Source organism: Filicampus tigris, chromosome 1, assembly GCF_054856515.1.
Source record: "Filicampus tigris isolate MCC_2025a chromosome 1, RoL_Ftig_1.0, whole genome shotgun sequence".
Classification (NCBI taxonomy): Eukaryota; Metazoa; Chordata; class Actinopteri; order Syngnathiformes; family Syngnathidae; genus Filicampus; species Filicampus tigris.
In genome coordinates this window covers 29,295,580-29,312,157 of record NC_141217.1, presented here as the reverse complement: position 1 = coordinate 29,312,157, position 16,578 = coordinate 29,295,580, and the positions used below count along the sequence as shown (strand labels likewise).

General features: G+C 41.4%; 1 protein-coding gene across 4 annotated transcripts in view; it reads right to left on the bottom strand.

The window, feature by feature from the left end:
* znf512b (zinc finger protein 512B) overlaps nt 1-14,112 on the bottom strand; it is a 30,415-nt gene extending 16,303 nt beyond the window's left edge. The window contains exons 1-2 of one of the 4 annotated variants that reach the window (XM_086030698.1): nt 12,775-14,112; nt 9,600-9,734 (exon numbers count right to left, since the gene is read on the bottom strand). In XM_086030698.1, coding sequence (XP_085886824.1) covers nt 9,600-9,732 — 133 coding nt within the window. In that variant the 5' untranslated portion in view covers nt 9,733-9,734; nt 12,775-14,112. The remainder of the gene's footprint in view (nt 1-9,599; nt 9,735-12,774) is intronic. The other 3 variants (XM_086030682.1, XM_086030674.1, XM_086030690.1) reach the window with 3 other exon arrangements.
* Nucleotides 14,113-16,578: the final 2,466 nt, after the last annotated feature.

Below are 16,578 nucleotides of genomic sequence, written 5' to 3'. Positions count from 1 at the left end.
CCTATCCCAGCCGTCAATGGGCGAAGGCAGACTACACCCCGAACTGGTCGCCAGCCAGTCGCAGGGCACACATAGACACTGTCACTGAGCGGGAATCGATCCCACGCTGCCCGCACACAACTCAGGCGTGTGTACCACTACACTATCAGCGGACAATGTTATTATCATTATTATGTTATTATTATAAGGGAACAGTATTGATATTCTCCAGGCAACAGACCAAATTTCTCTCGGCTGTCTGAGTAGCAGCTGGAGGGGGTGATACAGCTGTTGTGCTGAGCAGGAAATTGAGCATAACAAATCTCTCAAAACAAAGGTCTTGTAAAAAAAAAAAAAAAAAAGGTCCAAATTAACGTAGTCCGCTCCAGCGCAAGATATATTCTCATTGCTATGGGAATAAGATCCACTTGTCATAATTAGCAAAAACCTCTTTGCAGTGAAGAAGTTACAGTTACATTAGCGGATGCATTTAATGAACAGGCAAGTAAACACAGGCAGAGCACTTGATTCGGATGAAATATATACCCGAGTCAAGAAAAAGTAGTCAGCCTTGTTACTTGCTGTTGCTCGAGTCTGAGGGGCACACTCGGCCATTGTCCCGGCTGAAAGAAAGCAGGCCTGTGTCACATCCAAACCTCGACTCTCAGACACAATTTAAAGGGATAAAACAGCTGTTTTTTTTTATGTCAGGCAGCGACTTGCTCCCAGCTGTCTGCGTATCTGTGCAGCTGTTCAGTCGTGTAAACCAAATCGGGAATGTGAGGGGCTGGGATGAGAATCGTCACCAAAAAGTACTTCGTCGATTCGAGGGTTGCAACAATGAATCGATAATACTGATATAAATCGGTATTTAAAAGTGTTGGCAAAAATTTTCTTTCTGATCATTACATCACTCAACCGCTGCATCGTGCTTTTATTACGTCAGTTGCGATTTGCTTCAGACGTCGCAGAGTGCACATAAAGAGTGCACACAATTTGAGCGGGTCTTGCGCAATGTTTACACAGAAGCCCAGCAATGGAGTAAGTCACTTCAGACTAGGCAAGCTAAAGTTAGTCTCTCTTAGTGCTGGTGTATATCAACTATCCAGTTTAACAAGCATCAAAGAAACATACGTTAGCATTAGCTTGTGAATGACATGGAAAAGCAGTACTAGTATAATTCGCATGACAAGACAAAAGTCACTTTTTTACTTCATTTGTGGGGGGTTTTGCCCATTAACTAATAATAATAATAATAATAATAATAATATTCAATTTAATTTATAACACACTTTACATTTGGGCAACACATTTCAAAGTACACAGACCAGACAAGAATAAAAATGCAAATACGACTGATGTGATTGTCAAAGCTGAGATGGGGGTCAAGCCTGACTCCTAAATTAGTCACGGAAGAAAAGAGGGAGAAATTGTGGCCGAGAAAGGAGATAGAAGAAATGAGGAAGGAACGAAGCTGATGAGGGATGCCGATGTGAATGTCTTCTGTTTTGGAACTGTTTAACTATAAAAAGCTGATACTCGTCTAAGCCTTTAACTCCTCCTGGCAGGAGTCCAGTTGAGTGACAGAGGGGGGAGTGGAGGTGGGACTGACTTTGAAGTAAAGTTGAGGGTCGTTAGCATAGCAACGGAATTGTATTCCATGCCTGCTGATGACACGACAGAGGGGAAGCATGTTGATGTTGGAAAGAGTAGGACCGAGCACAGAGCCCTGGGGGACCCCACAGATAACAGTGTGGGAGCAAGATTTAGCATCCCCCAGGGCTATGACCTCGGCCCCTTCCAGTAAGGTATGACTGAAACCATTGAAGGGCAGTGCCAGAAATACCAATGTCATTTTTGAGGCAATGTAAGAGAATGTGTTGATCAACTGCATCAAATGCAGCAGAGAGGTCGAGTGGGATGGAGAGGGAAGTAAAACCGGAGTCAGAGGTCATCAAGAGATCAATGGTGACTAATGAGAGCTGTCTCGGTGCAACGCTTCAACAATAAACGCGAACCCACAGGTTTTTTTCTCCACCAATATTGAATGACTTTTTAGCATTAGCAATGCGGTTAGCCACCAAGCATGACATTCTGAAGGCACTTACATTCGTTGACGAATCAGTTTTTAAGTCTGCGTTGACACTGCGCATATGGTGCAGAGCGGACTTGCTTTGGGCGTGGGAATCACTTGTTGCCGTAAATCCATATTTCAAGTATGTCTTCTGGTATTGTGTGTGAAATGTACCTTTCTTTTGCTTCTTGGGCATAGACCGTCGTGTTGAATTCTCACTGGGCCTTTTCCCCCACTGCAAAGAAACTTTCCAAATACGTCTGTTTATTTTAGTCATTTTACTAGCTTGTGCATTTATTATTAGCATTACTCGACGGAGACAACTTGACATGCATTAAGAGTCAGTCACAGATGGATGTAACGGAGAGAATGCGGCCACTTTTCAAAATGAAATATTTTTCAGCCTCGGATAATAAATAAAACCGGAAGTACTGTAAGTTTTTTTTTTTTCCTTTATCAGTGCGGCCTGCCACGGCCCGCTTCAAAATGGCCCGGTGGTTGGGGACCACTGCTCTGAATGGTCGATGCAAACAGTGAAGTTTGTTCATTGAGAGGCTCTCATTACTCCATACAGGGATACTGACGTAAAACACACACTGATAACATTGTTTTCAGAGGACAAAAACAACAGAAGTTGTCAGTACCAATGGCAACGTAAGATGGCTGCCCTCTGACTTCAGCTGTGAGGGGCCTATTGTTAGTCCAGTCATGTAGAAGTCTGGTGTGGTAGTTAACTGACTAATATGGTAGTGTAGGAGCGCAAGCCATTTTCAAAACTCTAGATTGGTAGGGCAAACAAAAATAACAAAAAAATAACACCCACGTGTGGACTGACCAACAGTATAAATCTGTGAAAAAAATATGACATAAATAAGTGGTTTTGGCCCAACACCGGCGATTTTTACAAGGCAGGCTTCGGTTGAGAGAACAGATCCTTTGCTTGTCAAAGTGAAAAAAAACGGTGATTGTTCAGTTTACATGGAAATAACTAGACCGCCGTGCGTTTAGGTATAAAGAAGTACATTTTTGAGTGAAAGAAGCGCCGGGACCCAGGGGTCCTGGCAGCTGTCTGATGCTCTCATATAACCCCTGAGTTCTCCTAGCTACGCTTGCAATTGCTCCCCACACAGTTTCAACACACATGCACGCACGCATGTAGCCACACACTCACACAACCGTAACAGAATGCAGATTTGTTTTTCTCTGCGAGCACTCACACAGGAGCCATTGTCTAGAGCTGCCCAGTCGGATTAGAACGATACTGCTGTTTCGAAGACGCATACAAATGGCACCAGCATAGCTGTGTTAGAACGAAGATCCAGTATCACAACGTTCCGTTAAAGTTGATCTTATGAGGGAATATGCGGCCGGGGGCTGACAGCAGACAAACAAAGCTTTGTTTTTGAGAGGTCTAAAGAACTACTACTATGACAAACTCCGCCCACCTAACACCAAAACAGTGCATTTTACACATTTGAAATAAAACTGCCTGGTTAGCTACAGATGGCTGAAGTTAAACCCTGCCTTCCAATGCAAAACATCAAGATATTCGAAGCACAACTACTCACTGCCGGAAACAAGCAACTCATGTGTGTCGAGTCCATGTTGTTTTAATTCTTTCAAGCTCAGCTTCATTTGCTCAAATGGTTAAGCCCTGCTGATTGACAAAAGCTTTTGTGATGAGAGCAGCACTTTGTGAGCGCACCTGTGGCTCAGTTTATAGCACATGTAACGTACAACGCATGCTTCAAACCTAAGAGCTTGGGTTTCAGATTCCTGCCGCTTTCTCTGCTAATTCACAGTGCCTCAATGGTCTCTTCAGATTGGCACCGATTCTAAGAGCCTTCGACATCAGCTGCATACTCCAGCAACCTTGAAGCTCTATCTGTTGCCAGATGCTTATTTTCTGACAGTTCACTCAGTTGCGTTTGAGTTACTGTCCATATTCAGTATGTGGTCAGTGTAATGCCAGCAGAGATGGAAACTATATACTCTCTTTGACAGTATAGTGGCTGTTACACACTCAGACTCTGACAAATGGCTGACCAAATTCAATCACATGGCTGGTGTAGCAAATCTGCTGCAAAAATAATTCTCACCAACCCATTTTTTTCTCCGTAGTATTATTATTATTCTGGGAGTTATGAGCTGTGGGGAGACGATAATTAATAAATAACTAGGTTGTAACGATTCAGTCAAGCCATGATTCGATTTGATTTCGATTTTCAGTGCCCGATTTGATTCTATTTGGGGGTTTTTTAATCGCTACCATGTTGTCTATGTGCGCTAGTGTGGTGCTGCGGCCATTCGCAAACGCAATATGTGATGATGTTTGCCGCAAGTGTGTCAAGTAGGGCTGCCACAAACTATTATATTGCTAGTCGACTAATCACCAACAGAAGTGCTGCACTAACACTATGAAACTACACATAATTACAAAAAAAATACTTGTAAACATTTTACCTTTTTGGGCACCAATGCTTTTTTTAAATGTAGAGGAGAGTGAAATCAAATGAGTAAAATTAGTGAAAAGCACTGTGGTAAATAGATCAAAACTAAAGACTTTTATTGGTTTTTATTTTATTCAAAACGTTTTGTTTTGCTTCTCTAATATGCACAATTTAATCTACACATGCAAAATGTGGTATGCACCTGCAATGGAAAAAAAAAAGCAATCTTTAGAAATCTAATTAGTACATTCTCACGAGTCAATGTTATGTCTTTTAGTGTTAGGTGTTGCCATTAAGGGTTTGTTAAAAATAGATAATGTTGTGTTAACTTGGAGAGCTGAGATTTCCGATTCCTAAACGCAACACTCGGTGCGTAGTCACAGCGACTGTCAGGCAGCACGTCCAATTGCTGCTCGATGTTCACTGACTAAGGCCTCCATAATCCGTAGAAGATGCTACCATATGTTAGCGTACCACAGCAGGACATGCACGGTAGCCTGTGTGTGCTAACTAAAGCTTTTCGAAACGACTGTCCCAATGTGTGAAATGAAATCGGGCTAGCGCTAACTCGGGAGCCATGACGCCATTACCCATAATGCTTCTGTTTCCATCACGGATGACCCGGATTACCACTACTGCGCATCGGCGATGAATAGAAGCATGCCGGCCATGGGATCCGAGGCTTTTTCGAGAGGAAAACACAAAGGCAAATAACTAGATGTATAAATAAACGATGCGTCCACTATTAAAATTAACAGTCGACGATTTTAATTGTTTATGTTTTTGTTACATCCCTAATAATAACACTGGTCAACTGATTTTTACAGTTTTTTTGTTTTTTTAAACAGCAGAAAGTAAACTTTTCTAGATTATTTTTCTTTTGCGCTGATTCTGAATCTACCCTTGTTTTTTTCTCACGCACATCAGGTTTTGATAAAAAATAAATACTACTAATAATAATAATAATAATACAGAAATATATTTAGTAATATTTATGAGTGGAAGTTGGTCAAAGTTAGTAGACGGAAACACTAACAGAAGCCCATTTAAAATGCTAGGTTGTCTGGACTGTAGGCGATTACTATTTGGCCTGGCAGGACAAAAAGGCGGATAGACAGACGGTGGAAGGGTATCCCGGCTGCTGTCGGAAGGCGATAAACGGACACGGAATGTTTTGTAAAATGTCCAGCTCTGGTATTTACATTGTTTACATTACGTCTTCATTGGTTTGATTTTTCAAGGGAATAGGAATTCCCCCAATTATCTTCCTCTACTGAAATAAAAATCATCAAATTGAGCCAAGTGCTTGGAAGAAAGCGAGAGAGGAGTAAAGAACATATATTGACAATGATAGGTGGCACAAAAGGTTAGGTTGTTTGAAAACACAACAGTGAGCCAACTGAAAGTCTCTGGATAGAAAAATAAAAAAACACATCCAAGGTCAACCAAAACTTAAGAATTCAGTCCATCCTCATGCATACAACTATTAATTCCAATTTAGAGTACTTATATAACAATATCTCATCAAAACGTCTTCCTGTTTCCTCTCCATTATGTTAACAATAGCACCTAAGCCTGTGAAAAAAATTAACTTCACATCATTTCCTATGGGAATATTTGGAAGCCAACTAGCCCCATGGAATGGATTGTGTTCGACCTTGAAGGATACGCTGTTTGTGACGAGAACTGGACAATAAACACAGGCAGAGGAAAGCAGAGAAACTGATGCTGTTTCAAATACGCAGGGTCAGCAGATGGCACATGAATGATGTCCTGCAGTCACTGAAGTTGGCTGCCGCTTAAGAGCACGCACACACATATGGCAGCGTATTTCTACCGTGAAGAAATAAAATAAAAGCAGCAGCAGCAGCACCACCTCGCCACACAAGTAACCAGCTTCTGTGAAAATCACAAATGGACTTTGTGGACCACTTTGTCCGACATGCAATAATCGTGGTCAAATCATTGAGAACACAAAATGGCAAGAGAATCACGCCTCAAAAATGCTCATTGGAAACTAGCCTGGCAACATCACGCAAAGTTTTGTAATTACTAGCAGAACTATTTGACTTTCTAAAACATTGTGTCATCCAACTTCGAATTCTAAATTCTCCCTTGTAGAGCAGTGGACTGAGAATAAATATGCTAATAACCACTTAGAAAAAGACATGTGTGCAGTAAATATAAATTGTGTTTTCATTTTGAGGGAAAGCATACAACTGGAACTAACTTTTCCTGAAACCAAACACTGTTAATGTTCAATTAAAGAGCAGTTTTAACGCCGAACAAGACCATTTTAATTACGATGTCAAAAGTAAATTCACATTTTAGACATTCCATTTCTGTATATCTATCACACAGGTTTCTTGACCTTTAATTACTACTCACTATTCATGCACGTGCTGCCTTGCGATTCGACCAGGGTCCTACATGAAGCTTTTTTTTGGGTGGTGGGCTGATGTTATGGTGGCACTGCCAGAACCGGCACTGGCCCTGTATATTCATGATATCGCACAATGAAAAAAATATTACTTCTGTGTCGTTACGTTTTTCCATGGTTTTTTTGCAGTATAACAACTAACTGGATATGACCTTTATATTTTGTTGACCCGTTTTCTGACACTGTGCCATGATTGGTCGTCGTGAGCAGTTGTTGGTTAGAATTAACTACACAGACTTTTGTAAGTTACATGTTTTGGTGGACTACACAGCGTATTATTCTCTTTAGGCAGCGAAAAAGGTTTTTAAAGAAGTCATAAGTCGGAGGGATCACTTGTAAGTCAATGTATCGCTAACCATTTTGGTGTTTTTCATTTTGGGGAGTTGAAAAGAACGTTGACAAACTCAATTGCACCATACAACTGCCTATTTAGTCTGCTATAAAAGAAAATGAAGTTCGACCCACCACCTGTGATAACCCTTTAATAACAGCATCACTGGTGTCTGGACCTAAGCCATGTGCGTTTACATGTCAAACATTGATATTATAATGATCTCTTGTTGAATGATGTAAAATAGCACCCACTGAAAAGAACAGTTCTGCCATTCTAATACTTGTACCTGTGTAAGTAAACATTTCAGCAATATTGTACAACATGTACATAAAATGAAAGCAGTCAAAGAAATGAATTAAGCATGATGTGTTCCTGGTATTTTAGTTTTTGTCTCGCAAAAGCAGCTTTGTAAATCTGTCAACTGCCATAAACACATCATCACGCACGCACTCACACAAATGCACTTACACTGCCTCACATGCATCATAATCCATCCTTGAGGGCAGCCTATTAACCGAAAAAAAATTTGAAGCACCGTCCTCCTGTGCAGTGGTATTAGTGCTGCACATGTATGGAGGAGTATTTGTGTGTGCGTGTGTGTGTATGGGGGGGAGGGGCCTGGGTTAAAAGACTATTTTGTAGCAGCCAAAACAACTGGGTCATTAGAACAGCCCCAGTTTTCCAAGTCTACATCACCCTATTGAAAAGAGTAATGTTGAAGCTCTACTGGTTATTGGACTGATGCCCAATTCTGGAGTCTTAGTGTATTTCTTTTTCTAATCCTCCATCTCCAGCCAGATGACTTGGAGCAAAACTCCTTTGCAGGGCAGTCTGAAATCTATTTTCCAGGCCCTTATCCGTGTTTTGATGCTCAAAACACAGGTAATGGAAACAATGAGGCCAGTCATCTGTGGTTGGCAGCCAGTTGAGGTCGGACATATAAAAAATAATTTCACAGTTGACAGTACAGGACAATGTAAACATCTACAATGTGTTAACAAGTCCTAATTGGCAGTCAAAATTATTGCACAGTTCCAACTTGTCATTTAGTATTATGTGGTAATTTGGCTGAGTTTAGAAAACCTGACTGTCTAATGACCAGAGCAGGGCATCGACTAACCGTCATCGAGTTCCCATCTACAGATTTAAACCACCCGCGTGGTCCCAGTCCGTCCCTCGTCGGCGACAGCCAATCGGCGTCGAGAACGTAATCTTCACGTCACACGCAGGCGCCGCATGAGCAGACACGCCGCCAAACAAAGAAAAAAATATCAAACAAAAGCAACAGACACGCACACGTAGCGATGGGTAAATTAAAAAGAATATGGGGCACATGTCATTGCGTCTGTGGGACCGAAAGGTACACAACATTGTTTTATTTTTTCCTTACTCGGCCGCGTGTCAGGAGTGCGGCGCCTGTGTGTGACGTGGTACAGGTTAAGTCCGTTGTCGACGTCGTTTGGCTGACTCGGACCGACTGCGACCACGTGGGTTGTTTAAATATGCAGACGGGAATTCTGTGGCAGTTAGCCGATGCCCAGCTCTGCTAATGACCAACCACTGAATAGTTTTTATGCTTGCGTACACTGTACATTCAGCAGAACTGCAAAGACACCACAGACAAAATACCGTTTTGCACTAAAGACTTTGTGGTTTCATTGTCAGTTTTATGTAGACAGTTTATTTATTTATTTATTTTAATTATAATAAAATAATGGAAGGACGGATTATTTTTTGGGGATGTATGCGTTATCAGACAAACTGGATGTCTGAAACACTGTAATCATCCCTCTCAAGTATCTAAAGATTAAACTAGTGCAGAGTGCGCTACAGTCATCACTAAATTACAGCTAGTGTAAACCCTGTAAACTTTCATCCATCATAAAGAATGTTTAACTTGTGTAAGGTCGCAGAGAAACGACACATCCCAGCGGACTTCGGGCAAGCGACAAGATACATCATGGACAGATCAGCAGTCAATCACCAGTCTGCCATATGGAGAGAGACAACCCTTCACACCGACTGCCAATTCTAAATCACCAAGAGGTGAAGTGAAAGATTTGAATTCAAGTTCAATGTGTTTTCAAGTCGTCATGGGGAACTTGCGGTGTAATAACCACAAGGAAGCATTTTTTTGGTCTACAACCGGGCTAATACGACCTGTCACGTTGTATACAAACAAGTTGAACAGTATTGTCACCACATGTTAAAATGGAATCCTGCCAGCAAATGACCCACACAAACAAAGCTCCCACAGTTCCCACATCTTAAACAAACTGTCAACGTTTTGGGGTGAATAAAATGGGACAGCTTGCCACTTACTGTGTTTGATGTTGTTTTCAGGGCATGGCACAGTTCGAACAGGCTCCTGGGGATGTCCATGCTTGGCGGTTCGGCCCCTTGGCAGCCCTGACGTTGACAGCTTCCCGAGCCTTGTACCACTGGGGTTTTCCATGCCTACATCGGTACAGAGAAGGGCAGACACAGAATTGTCAAAAAAGTGTAATTATTCCTGTTGATTTCATTACCAGTGTTAACAGAAGTGATAGTATTTGAAGATACTGTCTTCACCTACTACAATAGTGTATATCCAAGGTATCCATTAGTGCGGCTGGGCTGATGATTATCTGATTGGACGCCCACACATAATCTGTAGTGGCAATGAGGCTATGACCTTCCATGTTAGATTTCAAAATCAATACTCTCACGACTCCACTAACTCCCTGTTCTGTCCATTAGATAAAGGCTAAGTCAAAAAGAGGGACAGGGGTGAGGGGTTCAAAGCTCCTCATGACAGCCAGCTGCGCATGTTTTGGTCAAGTCGCAAAGCAGGCATTTTTTTGTACTTAAGAAGGTCCCAGTGTGTTATTAAATGCACATTGCCATCATCCATAACAAGATATATGTGCGCAACAAGCTCTGGGAGCTGAACCCTCATTTGCCATGTACGTGGGGGCAGTCTAATGGATGAAGGGTGACAATCGCTAATTATGCTAAGTGGGATTGATAGAGATCGCACATACATTCTCTGAGCACACATTCCTGTCAGTCCCATAATGATTTACAACAGCACACGAAGGGTCACTCTGTGAGGCCACTCAGCCTATGTTTACGTGCCATGCCATTCAGTGGCTAAAGAACCGCCATTACACCTAGTGTCACTCAGGTTGGTGTTAATACATTTTGATTGTAGATGCTTGGATAGAATACGGTGAAAATCACAGAGTAACATTATGCAGTTACTTAGTACGGTGGTACTGTATGTGGACAATGACAGTTTTGGTGAAATGATTCTTTAATAAACCACCAAGATGTGACTGTTTAATGCCCTTTCATGCAGATATGTATTATCAGCAGCGCAAAAGGCATAAGTGTAAATATAACCAGAATTTTAATACTAGAATAAGAGTCATTTATAGTCGGGCACCTAAAGATTTCAAATGGGCCCCTGAGCTGGTTGTTTGGTGCTCATTTTGTTTTTCCGGCCCACCAACCCCATGGATGAAGTTTAAGACTTACGGCAAATCTGGTCAAAGTTTGGGCTTTTATTTTCGATGCGCACCGGGTCAAAATGGCTCTTGGAGTATGAAAGGTTGCCGACCCCTGCTTTACACCAATTGAATACGAAACATTTACCGTTAAGTGTTTTTTTTTTTTTTTTACACTCTACTGAGATATATATAATATATATATATATATATATATATATATATATATATATATATATATATATATACACACACACACACACACACACACACACACACACACATACACACGCACGCAGTATTGTTGACTGAATTGTAACAAAGATATCAAAATCATTTCGGCCCCATCTTTTCTTATACAGTATGTCAGCTTTTATAGAATGTTAGAAAGTCCACATTGTTTAGATGTTTGTAGTTATTAACGTTAAACGCACTGGAGAAATGTCCTGCTGTCTTTAAATGCACCTTGTGTTTCATGCCAAAAGCGAGTCATGTCAGTCTGTTATGATCCTTTCCATTTTATATATGAAAAAAAAAAAACATAAGTACAAGCATCTACTTGTCATATGGCACGAGTGATCTAATTGTTTTTACACGCATTCAGCTATATTTTCCGCTCCTGATGAACTCCCATGCGAAGTAAACCCTCACGTTCTTGACACAGTATCATAAAATATTTACATTGTCAACAATCACTCTTGTACTTGAAAGAAGATTAAAGGCTGCAAAGGGTGCTTACTGCCACAGCCAATCAGAGTGACCAAATGTCACGACTCACGACCGCGATTCAACATGCTGAAATTCCCACCAGAAGCTTCCTGACGCGGTCCAATGTTACAGCGGTGTTCGCTACATCAATCGGACGGCATAATCAGACGCTCTAACGCTTACCGACGTCGGATTGGTGTCTCTAGGCCTTTACATTGACCCATTAAGGCTGTGAGTGCATAGCCGCGTTTCTACCACTAGAACCGGGAGTGTTGTTGCGTCGTTCTACCTTAAGAGCCGGGAGAGCGTATACGTCATTTAAAAAAATTCTTTTAGCCAATGAAATTGATCAGAATCTACGCGCGACGGTGTCGTGAGCCCTTGCAGGATGTCCCATAACTTTTTTCGAGCATAACTTTGAACCAGTAGAACCAGTCAAATGTGATATATGGTTAAGGCGTGTTAAGGCCTTAAATGTGTTAAAGTTAAGTTTGTTCAACCACCAAAATTCACATTTTGTTTTTTAATGAAAACGGCGCCAGTTGAGTGTTAAAGGTCTGATTTTCCTCTCTAATATCACACACTTTTGGTTGTTGTAATTTATTGTTAATTAGAATTTTGTCTTACAGGCACACTATGACATTTTGTAATATGTCAGGTTATAACAGCAACATATTTTTACTAAATAAATTTTAAGATGTTGAGAATGTCTTGTTTTGGGTCCACTGAAGTTAAACAAGTGTGTCCACTTCATGTTACTTGGTAAACAGGTTTGCCTTTTTCATTTTGACAGAAAATCTGCACCAAAATTAAAGTTTTCTGTAACTTGTAATAGAAATCAGAATTGTGTCACTTAAACCATGTAGTGTAAATGCAGCCTATGGGGAGTCAGTCAGCCTTTGAGCAAGTCACTTAAAGACCAGCCTGCGCAGGGGCTGACGCTGCACTATGCTTCCTTGATGCGTGTCATGCTATGGATAAATGTCCTTTTGTGTTATGAAGCAATGTATGCGAAAACGACGACAGGAGTTGATATTGGAGTTAAGGACATAATTACCACAATCGTTTTGTTTTCTGGAAAAAAAAAAGATTAAAGGGAGTGAATGACAGCAGCAGTAGATATAATATAGGCTAGACACAACACTCCTACTCAAATCCACTCACACAATCTGCTGACAAACTGGAAACAAGTAATTTAGCCGTGCACATGGCATGCTGCCATGATAGTGTGACTCACGAGAGCGATGAGATAGAAAGTAGCACTTTTCTTGCTTCCACGAGCTGTGGTCAGCCACACCTACCTGATGTGTTGGCCGCTCAACCACACTCACGGCCGGCTGGCCCCAGGTCAGCTAGCCCCCCACGGGTGAGGAGGGGGTCCGGAGACAGGCACGGTATTGGGCGTTTATCCGCCAATATTTTGTTGCATCGCAATCCCACCTGCTGTGTGTCAAGGGCCGGTCACAACGCTGCCGATGGGGGGGACGCCGTCGTCCTGCCCCCGCAGGAAACGAGGGGGGTGTGGGGGGTGTCAAAAAAGACAAACTGCGTGTAGGTTAAAAAAAAAAAAAAAAAAAAAAAAATCCAGGAGACTTTAGCCTGGCCGTGCCCCCTTCCTTTGAGGCATTAATATGTATTTACCGAGGCACCGCTCCAAGCTTGCCGTTAAACCCTCCCAAAATAACCAGAAAAGAGTCGTAAATCCTCGGCTCCTTGAGGAAAAATATTGGAATACCGGATGGTTTATACAGGCACTGAAGCAAAATGGCGACTTTATAACGAAGGAGGGAAGCAGAAAAAAAATCCTTGCGCTGGCTGGCTGGATCTTAAGGGAACCACCAAATTATGATATGTGTGGTAATTTCGACGGCTAGACACTTTACGAGAGTAACGCGACCCAAAAATGAGGAAAATAAAGGGAAACGCCGACGACCGCTCGTTTTTCGGCCACTCCTCGGCTCCTTACCTCGGGATTATTTTCGCTTTTAATACGGATATGATGTCTCCTCGCGCGGCCGTGTACACTATTCCACTAACGTGTGCTGGGTCACACGCTTCGCTAAGCACGCCACCTTTGACAGTGGCAACGACACTCAAGGCAACTTGGCGTCACTGTTGTCAGAGTTGTTATTCCCATCGTTATTTCCGATATGGAGGAGGTTCATCATGGAGCTTCCAGCAGGGGTAAAGTTGCTGCTGTGCCACCGGCTCAGGCTGTTCCGACGTTACGGCGGTCGCGCCTGACGTTAAACGGCCAGGGCTTCAAAAGCGTTGCCAACTATTTGAGCAATTAAAACAAAAAGCATTTTCAACATTAGCATGTAGCACGCCGAATCCCTCTAGTCCACGTCACGGTCATTTTAATGATTGCACTTGGAGTTTAGCATGCTACCTTTTCATGTGGTGAGCGCTGAGCCAATCACAGCCTTCCTTATAACCCGTGAAATCAAAATAAGCCTCAGCAACATTGAACATGCACAATTTAATGAACTGTTACCCCTAAAATAACATTTCAGTTCATGTTATAGAAGCTGGACAACACCAACGCTCAAAAGGCAACTGTATTTTCCCAATCGCTGCAGCTGTTTTCTGACATTTCCCATTTGAACTCTGCTAATAATAACAGCCGTTCAATCATCGGGCGTCTTTCATTCGAACTGAAAGTGAATCAATCGGGTCACGATGTAATGGCAAATGAGGTTTGTTTTTGTCTTTGATTGGTGCCAGTCATCATGACCTAATACTCCCATGTCCTAATGGGCATCATTTGAGACCATGACGTCAACATTGTTTGCAGTGCAGCCAGGAGAGGGCAGGAGATACTAAATTTTACACGAGGCTCTCAAGCGAGAAATAAATGTCTTTATTAATTAATCAATATTACATACAGATATCATATCATAAGGTCGCCTGATGCCTAAACAATATTGACTACCCCTAGTCTTTGTTTTGGTTACTACTATTTTTAATGGAAGTGGACGTTTTATTAACTTTGATTAATAACAGTTGTCCGTCCATTATAGGCCTGGAGACATTTTTCATTCCATTTTTAACTGTATTACTAGGGTGCGTTTTTTCTTTCTTGTATGCACTAGTTTTCCATTAAGGGGCAGTGTTGTCTTGTAAAAAAAATAAACTAGTAGGCATGTCATCTTCCAAACCGCTTATCCTATACAGGGTCGCGGGGAGTTGCTGGAGCCTATCCCAGCCGTCAATGGGCGAAGGCAGACTACACCCCGAACTGGTCGCCAGCCAGTCGCAGGGCACACACATAGACACTGTCACTGAGCGGGAATCGATCCCACGCTGCCCGCACACAACTCAGGCGTGTGTACCACTACACTATCAGCGGACTAAACTAGTAGGCTTTATTGAAAATTTTGCCACGAAGAAGTCGCAGACTTCATAACATCGATCTAACAGCGTGGTAAATACGCTTTTTATCCAAACATTTTATTTGTGACGTAGCAGATTTAAATTGTCTTTAATTTCATTTCTTGAAAATTTAAAAGTGTATTTGAATCATGCAATCATCATGCTTACACGTTATGCATATCAATCGATGTTTCATAGTGAGTGCATTACAATTCATTGTTACTAGTTCCATAGTGAGTGCATTACAATTCATTAATGTTACTAAATCACTATTAATAATATTATGCTTCTTACTTGGCTCTAATTTTACAACTATGACTGAAGCTTAACTCATTCAATGCCAGCTATTCGCAGCGCAGTCAAACTCATCAGTGCCAGCCATTTTCGAGGATTTTGACCCATCTTTGAAGGCCCACAGAATATTGTGTTTTATGACTATATAGACATGGAACCCTCCAAAAGAATGAGACTTTCTTCTTTCATAAGAAAAGAAAATGTTTATTTCCAGCATTTGTCTTTCTTGAGTAATCTGCAGTAGAACATAGACATGTTTCACTGAAAATCCTGTTCCTAGAAAAAATTGAGAAATCAAGGGTTTTGTGAAGACATATATAAACTATAAACTTATACATTTCAACTTTGACCCCAATATTTTTGCTTTTAGGAGATATATAAACAGTACTTTTCTCATTTTAAAAAACCCAAACTAACAAAAAACGTATGAAGATTGTGCTACATACTGGCAATGGGTCTGATAAACGACACTGGTGACATCTGCGGGCGATTGCACGTCATTACAACGCTTCCCAAGCCCGAAACTTTGTGATTAATTTCGTCAGAGCCTTGGGCATCTAATACACACAAAAAACGAGTTAACTCGATGTTGGGAGTGTACTAGTAGATTAATTTAAAACGATGTAGGCATCAATACACAGTATGTATCACTTAACATAGGCTACAAACATGCAACATCTACTACAATTGTGTGCGAAAGTCAGGGAACCCTTTAAAAAAAGCACATTTTATATATTTAAAAAAAAGTATTTATATTTATAGTCTCTCTTGTGTAAGGGGAAAAGACATAGTATCAGGAAACATGAATGGATAGTTACATTTTATTTTATACATTGAATTGTTACAAAAAAATATAATAATTTTGGCATGTGCAAAAAGTCCGGGTACACTGAGAGGTTCAAAGTGTCACATTCTTTTTTTTACAAGCTCAGACCTTTACTAGTCCTGAAGCCTGTACAGCACTGACACGTATCAACAATTGTCATTAGGTAGTGCCAAGTGGTGCCAATTTCATAAATTCTTAAATACATCGACCCCACAAACCTTATGCAAGCACTCAGCAACACTGGGTTGCTCTAAGAAGCTAGGTAACACTGGGGAAAAAAAGAAAGTTATTGATGCTAAGGAGACCTACATAAAGATGGCAAAGCGTTTTCAGCTTGCAGTTTACAGTCATGAGGAATAATTAAGAGATGGCAGGTGAGAGGAGCTGCGGGGGTCAAGATGAGATCTGGAAGACCGAGGAAATTCTTTGAGATCACCTTGTAGCCTGGTCAGAAAGGTGAATCAAAATCCACATTTGTCTTTGAAAGACCTGTAGGAAGATTTAGCACACTCAGGAGTGATGGTGCATCCTTCCACGGTGTGGCGATACACGCACAAAGCAGACCTTCATGGAAAAGTCTGCAGAGGAAAACCTTGCCTGCATGCTCATC